Genomic DNA, 9,683 nt, shown 5'->3' with positions numbered 1-9,683 from the left:
TTTGTTTTTTAAGTGACTACTAGATACTGTGATTCACTTAAGTGAAGCGAACTGAAGCCTGTGGTCAAGGAGAGACACCTGAAGGTGAAGGGACAAAGCGAGCAGGTTAAGAGCCCGAGCCCGACCCCTCTCAAAATATATACAGCCTGAACGCGCGCCTGCGCAGAACGAATCCTCCTGCGCACAAGCCGGGCCGGAAGAGCAGGAGTGGGCAGGGGCGGGGATAAGGTTGCTAGGAGAACGCGATGACGCTACGGGCTCGGCGCTCTTCTCCACCAATGGGCGACGCGTGCTTGTAGGGACGCTCTGTGTGCGTCACGCCGACGACGCGCGAAGGGCACACATCTTAGGGCTGGGAGGACGTTCGGCCTCTGTGAGCCGTAACCTTTCCAAGGGAGTGGTTGGGTGATCGCCATCTTAGGGAGTGAGTGTGACCGGGCCTTCCGCCGTGGCGGGTGTGGGGAGCGGAGCCCAGAGACCCTGTGGGGCCGCTGCTTTGGCGGTGGGCCCAGCCGGGAGCAGCCTCCTTCGAAGGCCGCCGTGACCTCTTCAAGGGCGCGCAGGCGGGAAGGAAAAGGCCCGGTTGGGGTTCCAGGGCGCCGGTAACATTAACCGGCGCCTTGCCTGCCCTCTCACCGCCGCTCCCTCTTCCCCTAGAAAGATGTTCTCGTCCGTGGCGCACCTGGCGCGAGCGAACCCTTTCAACACGCCACATCTGCAGCTGGTGCACGATGGCCTCGGGGACCTCCGCAGCAACCCACCCGGGCCCACGGGCCAGCCCCGCCGCCCTCGCAACCTGGCAGCCGCCGCCTTGGAAGGTGAGATCAGACCTTGCCTAATACAGTCGTGGTCTACTCGTGGTCCGCCCAGCGTTTGAAGCCTGGACCGGGCTTGGAGGACAGGGAAGGACGAGTCCAGCCCGCTGCACCGTAGGACGGCGCCCAGTTGCTTGCCCTGGGATGTCGGCCTTTTCCACCCTAGGCGAGTGTCAGATCCTTGGCCCTCCCTCAAGGGCGTGGAAGGGCTGAGGCCCTGTGTCCCTTCGTGACCTCCATGTCCCCGAGGGAAAAAAGGCCGCGACTAGCTCCTTATCTTCTCTGCTGTGAGCCCGCTTGGTCAGCCAACTTAAGTATTGGGTAAAGTCTCTTCCCCAAACTGCTGACCACCCACAGTTCTACTAACTGCATTACATGTCCTTTGATTTGCCCTTAGTTTTCTTGAACAGTCAGTCCTTTCCTAAGTTTTATATTCGTCGACGGCAGGTCCGTCATTTTAGCACTTAATTATACATGAGATAACTGGATCTCCTGTTTTCATGCGACTGGAGGAGGCAGCTTGCAGCCCTACATAGGCAATAAAAAGGAGATAATTGGTGGGCATCCCTTTGGTGTGATTATCTCTTGCGATTCTTTGTGGTTGGGCCCAGCTTTAACTTAGTTGTGTGTGTTTTGAATCCTAGTGAAGTATGTACATACAGAGAAACCTGAAAACCGAATTGTAGGAGTCCTGAGAATGTTATCTACCTTATGCCTGTAAAATCGAAAGATTTTTTTCTTTAAATCACTCATGTGCTTCTGTTACGTCTTCAGTATGGATAAAGAATCCTTACTTACACTATCTGTCGTTCAGTTTAAAATTAAAGCTAACATTATTTGTGTATTAAATGTATTGGACTGCAGGAATTTATGTGTGTCTGTTTTTATGTTATAGGAGTTCATAAGTGGGGATAGTATTGCTTAGTGGCTAGGATAAACTTTGAAGTTGTTTGCAAGCCTTTTACACGTCGTCGGGTGATCTTTCTGAGTTTCATTTGTACTCTGAAGTGTGCTTTTACCAGTGGTTAATAATTTGAAGTTTGACTTTAATTGTAAAAGTCGTTAATGTAGAAAACTTTTTAAAAAATGAATATGGCAGAATACAAGCTGTTAATAGTATCATAATAGTATCAGATACAGAACCCTCATAATTTTTAAATGATCTGATTTTGGCAGTGAATTTTTTTTTAAGCCACTTAATTGGCCAAAGCTATTCAGCTGTGATAATACTATTTAACAGGGAAACAGTTTTCTTTCATTCCAGTGGCCTTAGTCATCTCTGAAGAAAGACTTACTTAATTTTTTTTTTTTTTTTTTCCAATCAAACAGAGCAGTATAGCTGTGACTATGGATCTGGCAGATTCTTTATCCTTTGTGGACTTGGAGGAATTATTAGCTGTGGCACAACACATACAGCATTGGTTCCTCTAGATCTGGTTAAATGCAGAATGCAGGTTTGTTTTGCATGCTGGACTAGAGCATATTGAAGCATGATTGACTGTTAAGTTATAAGATAGTCATCTACTAACAAGCTGTGTGGAAACCTAACTGTCCAGGAGGTAAGTTTATGACCAGTAACATGAGTTTTACATTAAAATGCATGGTGTGTCTTCTCTTACTACAGAGTACAGTTGTGAATTTGGCTCCGCGAAGTATTATGCACTGTGTGGCTTTGGTGGGGTCTTAAGTTGTGGTCTGACACACACTGCTGTCGTTCCCCTGGATTTAGTGAAATGCCGTATGCAGGTTTGTATTGAGATGACAACATTGAAAGTATCTGTCATGTGATTTTACTCTAAATAAAATCTTAAAGCGCTTCTCAAATGAGAATTTGAAGACATCACAACTGCTAGAAACTTCAGTAGGAAACCAAACTAAAATTTCTTTAAATTGTGGGCTTTATTTTAACTAGTGTTTTAAATCCAATAAATGCCTCTATTGTTGGAGTAAATTATTCACTCTTAGACTCTGGCTGTAGATGGCTCTTTGCTGCTGCTCTTCACTTTCTGGCCAGAGTTCTTCAAGCTTACTTGTGCCCCAAATAGTCATTTTACAAGCACCTGTGTGTTGGAGTGGGTAAACAAGTCTGTGTATTATGTGAAGTAACGATGTCCTTTATCTACTAATAAGACCAAGGGAAAGAGCACATGTAGATTTATTTAAAATGCTCTTTATGTCTTAGTATGAAAATTTTGTCAGATTAGCCTTTTGTATATTTACATAACATTTTAAAATAATTTCAGTATCTTTTAATTAAGATTATTGAAACAAAAACAAGACATTAAAAATTTATTTGTTCTAAACAGGATTAGAAGTCTATTTAACTAAAAGAGAAATGAATTTGAAATATTAGGAGGGAGAGGAAGGTGATGTATACCACCCCTTCTAGTACTGGCAGAAAGAGTGAGATAAGCTTTTTTTCCCACCCATTAGTTAATATAATGGATATGAAATGTACCTTTGCTAAAACATGTTATGCATGTCTCTTGAAGTGAATTTAGTTTATGTGCTTTTTTTTTTTTAACCGGGGTTTAGTTTGTTTAGTGTTCACAAAACTTTATGCTATAAGCTACTTAAAGAACTAGCATATGTTAGGAATACAGATATATCTATTATCTAGACAGTAGCTTTTAAAAAGTAGGAGGTGGGCCAGGCATGGTTGCCCATGCCTAGAATGCCAGCACTTTGGGTGGCTGAAGCGGGTGGGTCACTTGAGGTCAGGAGTTTGAGATCAGAACTCAATCTAGCCAACATGGTGAAACCCCATCTCTACTGAAAATACAAAAATTAGCTGGGCATGGTGGTGCGCCTGTAGTTGCAGCTACTAGTCACAGCTACTCGGGAGACTGAGGCAGGAGAATCACTTGAACCTGGGAGATGGAGGTTGCAGTGAGCTGAGATCACACCATGACACTCCATTCTGGGCTACAAAGCAAGACAAAAAAAAAAAAAAGTAGTAGGAGTTGGGCGGTAAGAAATCTTTTAAGAATCAGCTTTGTTACGTATTTTTGTGAAAATTTTACCCTCTTAACTATCACTCCAAGACTTAAGTTTAACACAGAAAGCTAGACCTTAATGTACAAAAGTTTCCGTTTATAAAAGTAATCAAATGAACTATAATAAACAATTATAAGCATAAACTAATGAAAGTTATATGAATGTAGTTCCTCACTCAAAATATCTTAATATTTTCTTTTTTTTTTTTTTTGAGATGGAGTCTCGCTCTGTCGCCCGGGCTGGAGTGCAGTGGCCAGATCTCAGCTCACTGCAAGCTCCGCCTCCCGGGTTTACGCCATTCTCCTGCCTCAGGCTCCCGAGTAGCTGGGACTACAGGCGCCCGCCACCTCGCCCGTCTAGTTTTTTTTGTATTTTTTAGTAGAGACGGGGTTTCATGGTGTTAGCCAGGATGGTCTCGATCTCCTGACCTCGTGATCCACCCGTCTCGGCCTCCCAAAGTGCTGGGATTACAGGCTTGAGCCACCGCGCCCGGCCTTAATATTTTCAGATGTCAGTTGACCTTGGATAACTGAAGCCACAGAAAATGAACCCTTGGATAAGGGAGAGCTACTGTATTATTATTTTTTTTTTTGAGATGGAGTCTTGCTCTGCTGCTCAGGCTGGAGTGTAGTGGTATGATCGTGGCTCACTGCAACCTCTGCCTCCTAGGCTCAAGCAATACTTCTGTGTCAGCCTCCCGAGTAGCTGGGATTACAGGCACACGCTGCCATGCCCCACTACTTTTTTGTATTTCAGTAGAGACGGGGTTTCACTGTGTTGCCCAGGCTGGTCTCGAACTCCTGAGCTCAGGTAGTCCACCTGCCTTGGCCTTCCAAAGTGCTGGGATTACAGGTGTGAGCCAACGCGCCTGGCAGGAACTACTGTATTTAAATTACCTTTTGTGTAGTTGCTGAAATTTATTATGGAACCCAACAAAAATAATCATGAGATTAAATTTTTATGGTAACTGTTTGGTGCATTTAATTTTTTTTTTCTTGTTTTAAATAAAGGTGGACCCCCAAAAGTACAAGGGCATATTTAATGGATTCTCAGTTACACTTAAAGAGGATGGTGTTCGTGGTTTGGCTAAAGGATGGGCTCCGACTTTCATTGGCTACTCCTTGCAGGGACTCTGCAAGTTTGGCTTTTATGAAGTCTTTAAAGTCTTGTATAGCAACATGCTTGGAGAGGTATGTAATTAACTTTGAAATTGAACATTCCGAGTGTTTAAGACCAAAAAGGTTCTTAGATTTTTGTCTGTCCTGCCTTATTTTAGCACTGAAGAAAATGGTCCTACAAAGTGAGCAACATGTCTTAAATCATAAGCCTGTGTCAGCAGAGACAGGTTGAGAAATAAAATGTATTTCATTAAATTACAATTCTCCTTTTAATATACTATCTTGTTTTCTAAGTAAGTTGGATTTTGAGTTTTTTAGAGAAGGGCTCTGGGACTCCTTTGCGTAGTTCCAGGGCTAACTATACGTGACATCTAGATATTTTTTAAACATTCACATTGTTCACATAGTTACGTGTTTTGTTAATGAGGTTATGAGACCATATATATATTCCATATCATTGTGTGTTACTTTATAAAATGTCTGAAGCTTAGTTGTTTTCTAGAACTGTCACTTCAATTGAAAACCAACACAACAGCAATTCACGTCCTTCCTTGTGTTTTGGATTTTAGGAGAATACTTATCTCTGGCGCACGTCACTATATTTGGCTGCCTCTGCCAGTGCTGAATTCTTTGCTGACATTGCCCTGGCTCCTATGGAAGCTGCTAAGGTTCGAATTCAAACCCAGCCAGGTTATGCCAACACTTTGAGGGATGCAGCTCCCAAAATGTATAAGGAAGAAGGCCTAAAAGCGTAAGTAAACACTTAAAAATTTATATTATGAAAGTACTTATTTTAAGTGAATTTCATTTTTTTTTGAGACAGAGTTTTGCCCTTGTTGTCCAGGCTGGAGTGCAATGGTACTGTCTGGGCTCACCGCAACCTCCGCCCCCCAGATTCCAGTGATTCTCCTGCCTCAGCCTCCTGAGTAGCTGGGATTACAGGCATGCACCACCACGCCTGGCTAATTTTGTATTTTTAGTAGAGACTCCATGTTGGTCAGGTTGGTGTCAAACTCCTGACCTCAGGTGATCCACCCACTTTGGCCTTCCAAAGTACTGGGATTACAGACGTGAGCCACTGCGTCCAGCTGTGAACTTCATTTTTTAGTATTAAGTCTACCAGACTTTTTAAAAAGACTATTATAACATTTAATGTCTATTTACCTGTATGTAGAACATAAACATGAGAGGTAAAGATAAGTTAATACATGGTTTGACACTTGGACTGGGGTTTTTTTTTTTCCCTAAAGTAAGGACCATTTGTCAGTCTGCAAATGACTTGATATTTGGCCTAAACATTTACTATTAACTTTTAGGGAGGGCTTGTTAGTATCCTTGTGATCTATTCACAGTTAAGAATTTCCATGACTACAACATGCTTCCTTAGATCCACCTTTGTGGATGAATCTTGAACTGAGTTCCACTTGTAAACTTGTTTCTTGTGGTTCCAGTCAAAGAAACATCCAGCAACTTTTTTGGTTGTATAGTCAAAGGTGCTTGAGTCATTGGCATGTAAGAGAAATATACCTGCATGTTAGTCTAACGTTCTGATAGAAATGACATGCATTTTTGCTGCCATTTGTTACTATCAGGACTCGACTCGTGTGCGGACACTTGTGTTAATAATGACAGTCTCTGATAGATGAGTATATGCAACTCTGTAAAACAAGTCTCCTGATTTCCTAGATTCTACAAGGGGGTTGCCCCTCTCTGGATGAGACAAATACCATACACCATGATGAAGTTCGCCTGCTTTGAACGTACTGTTGAAGCACTGTACAAGTTTGTGGTTCCTAAGCCCCGCAGTGAATGTTCAAAGCCAGAGCAGCTGGTTGTAACATTTGTAGCAGGTTACATAGGTATGAATTACTTAGAACACAATTGTCTGAAATTATGAACAAATAATCATTTCCATTATTGGCGTTTTTTGAGAGGGAAAAATATTCCAGAGGTTATAAAGCAGTGTTTTTGGTTTTTTGTTTTCCCTGAGGCATAGTCTCGCTTTGTTGCCCAGGCTGGAGTGCAGTGGCGTGATCATAGCTCACTGCAACCTCCTCTTCCTAGGTTCAAGTGATTGTCCTGCCTCAGCCTCCCAAGTAGCTGGGACAGGCATGCACTGCCACGCCCAGCTGATTTTTTGTATGTATTTTTTTTTTTTTTTCCTTTTCTTGAGATGGAATTTTACCCTTGTGGCCCAGGCTGGAGTGCAATGGCGCAATCTCAGCTCACTGCAACCTCCGCCTCCCAGGTTCAAACGATTCTCCTGTCTCAGCCTCCTGAGTAGCTGGGATTACAGGCGTCCGCCACTATACCCGGCTAATTTTTGGTATTTTTAGTAGAGACGGGGTTTCACTGTGTTGGCCAGGCTGGTCTTGAACTCCTGACCTCTAGTGATCTGCCCACCTCGGCCTCCTAAAGTGCTGGGATTATAGGCATGAGCTGCTGTGCCTGGCCTATAAAGCAGTTTTATCTTCCTATAACATTTTATATGCTTTTTAGGATTCATAAATACTTGCTAACTAGTTCCTAAAAGGGTTGTTTTAATGTGATATCATTATTAGGCTTGGGAATGTATTGATCTTACTGTTGCACCATTTTTTTTGTTTAGTTTATTAAGAATTTTATACAGAAAGTGTTGAATAAAATCTGAAAAACTTAAATGATTGTTCTGTTTTATATCGGATAGACAGTTTGATAACTGTACCTGTCTCACCCTGAGTCTGATGTTTATTTTAGAACTAGAAAAATATTATTTTAAAGTCATAAAAATGATTATTGGCTATGTGAAGTTTTATTTTTAACTGGCACTGTATGGGATCCTTTATATTTTTTCAGCTGGAGTCTTTTGTGCAATTGTTTCTCACCCTGCTGATTCTGTGGTATCTGTGTTGAATAAAGAAAAAGGTAGCAGTGCTTCTCAGGTCCTCAAGAGACTTGGATTTAAAGGTAGGATGATGTTTTTTTCTTGAAAGAAAGAACAACAGTTTTGGATATGTTGCATTTTTTTCATTTGCATTTCCTGTTTGAACCAGGTGTATGGAAGGGACTGTTTGCCCGTATCATCATGATTGGTACCCTGACTGCACTACAGTGGTTTATCTATGATTCCGTGAAGGTCTACTTCAGGCTCCCTCGCCCTCCTCCACCGGAGATGCCAGAGTCTCTGAAGAAGAAGCTTGGGTTAACTCAGTAGATAGATCAAAGCAATGTGGACTGAATCTGCTTGTTGATCAGTGTTGAAGAAAGTGCAAAAGGAACTTTTATATATTTGACAGTCTAGGAAATTGTCTATTCCTGGTATAATTACTGTAGTACTCTTGCTTAAGGCAAGAGTTTCAAATTTACTGTCGAAATAAACCCAACTCTTCATGATTTGCCTGTGACTTATTTTAAAAACTTAAAAAAAAAAAAAAAGATTTAGCTTTAAAATAGTTGGAAAGAATGAAGTATAAGTTAAGGAAAAAATACAAAACTGACCATTGTTGGTGGAATATTCCAGTTGGTATTCACAAATTGTCATATGTCTCAACTTTTATCACACAAAGTTCCTGTATTTTTAGGGAAACAGACTTTAAATTTCTAAAAACTTGATTTAATTATAGTTAAATATGTATAGTCATTTGTGGTTATTTTGGCAAGTAAATGTCAGTGTATACTTACATTTTTGCAGCATGTACTAAACTTTTTTTTTTATGTTGATGAGTTTGCTAATCCTTATTTGTAAGACAAGGTAACCCAAGTTAGGCTGATTCTTGGAATGATAGTAAAGGACCAAAGTGATTGACAGCTGAAAATGATTTTCGGGTACCCTAATTCTCTTCACACAGATCTGACTTTTTTTTTTGAGACAGAGTTTCACTCTTGTTGCCCAGACTGGAGTGCAGTGGCGCAATCTTGCCTCACTGCAACCTCTGCCTCCAGGTTCAAGCGATTGTTCTGCCTCAGCCTCCTTAGTAGCTGGGATTTCAGGCATGCGCCATCATGCTCAGCTAATTTTGTATTTTTAGTAGAGATGGGGTTTCCCTGTGTTGGTCAGGCTGGTCTCTGACTTCCAACCTCAGGTGATCCGCCCGCCTCAGCCTCCCAAAGTGCTGGGATTACAGGCATGAGCCACCGCGCCTGCTCTGACTTTTTAAATTACAGAAAATTAAACTATTTTCAGTCGGGTACTTTAAGAAAGGTACTGCTTGACAGCTGAACTACATGAATGCCACTGGGCAAAAAGCATTCTATCATACTCAGATACGAGATTGATTGTAGGTTTAAGCCCATTTTTAAAGAGCTCCTAGAAAGTGAATTAGTTTTTGTGTTTAGATTCCCCTTCAGTTTGGTTAGGAAGTATAAAAGTTCAATCTTTTGTAATGACAGCCCACCACTGGAAAAAAAACAAAAACCTAGTATAATACATAACATGCTGTTTTTCAAACACTGCATTTTACCTAGAGTTGTTATGTGTAATACATGGGTGGGGTTAACAATCCCTCTATAAAGCATACAGATGGCCTGGAGAGAAAAACTTTATCAGAGATTGGAGAGAAATGTTACTACAAACTCAGTAAGGTCAGAGAACTCAATTTAGAAGCCAGTGCAGCTAGTTGCATGTTAACTTCTTTATATCATCACTGCCTGAACTTGTTAAAGGTTCGCCGTTTTACCTGTCCTGCAGGAAAAAAGGAAGAGTTGTAGGTACACATTTGGACTAAACTTTAAAAAGGTAGAGTAGGGTGTCTTCTGAACCCAACCAAGTGGTGGC

General features: G+C 41.7%; 1 protein-coding gene and 1 non-coding gene across 5 annotated transcripts; both read left to right on the top strand.

Annotated features, from left to right (window-relative positions):
* Positions 1-268: 268 nt before the first annotated feature.
* Positions 269-8,302, top strand: SLC25A3 (solute carrier family 25 member 3). Of its 4 annotated transcripts, none has more exons than XM_033220962.1 (8): positions 269-424; positions 658-818; positions 2,440-2,561; positions 4,823-5,002; positions 5,500-5,681; positions 6,617-6,789; positions 7,766-7,876; positions 7,963-8,302. In XM_033220962.1, exons 2-8 carry the CDS (start codon positions 662-664, stop codon positions 8,121-8,123), a joined length of 1,086 nt encoding a protein of 361 aa, XP_033076853.1. In that variant the 5' UTR covers positions 269-424; positions 658-661; the 3' UTR covers positions 8,124-8,302. The 4 variants fall into 4 exon arrangements, with proteins under 4 accessions (XP_033076853.1, XP_033076851.1, XP_033076852.1 ...); XM_033220960.1 differs by lacking the exon at positions 2,440-2,561 and adding an exon at positions 2,145-2,269; XM_033220961.1 differs by lacking the exon at positions 2,440-2,561 and adding an exon at positions 2,145-2,269 and having other exon boundaries at positions 298-424; positions 662-818.
* On the top strand, positions 6,303-6,545 carry LOC117091242. The gene has a single exon (XR_004440350.1). It is a non-coding gene; the product is annotated as a small nucleolar RNA SNORA53 (small nucleolar RNA).
* Positions 8,303-9,683: the final 1,381 nt, after the last annotated feature.

Source organism: Trachypithecus francoisi, unplaced genomic scaffold (genome assembly GCF_009764315.1).
Source record: "Trachypithecus francoisi isolate TF-2019V2 unplaced genomic scaffold, Tfra_2.0 Lachesis_group11, whole genome shotgun sequence".
Classification (NCBI taxonomy): domain Eukaryota; kingdom Metazoa; phylum Chordata; class Mammalia; order Primates; family Cercopithecidae; genus Trachypithecus; species Trachypithecus francoisi.
This window is presented reverse-complemented; position numbering and strand designations above follow the sequence as displayed.

Coding starts and splice junctions, on each gene's coding strand:
- SLC25A3 (XM_033220960.1), top strand. CDS start 662: ATGTTCTCGTCCGTGGCGCACCTGGCGCGAGCGAACCCTTTCAACACG. Junction 5,003..5,499: donor ATAGCAACATGCTTGGAGAG/GTATGTAATTAA, acceptor TTTGGATTTTAG/GAGAATACTTATCTCTGGCG. Junction 6,790..7,765: donor ATTTGTAGCAGGTTACATAG/GTATGAATTACT, acceptor ATATTTTTTCAG/CTGGAGTCTTTTGTGCAATT.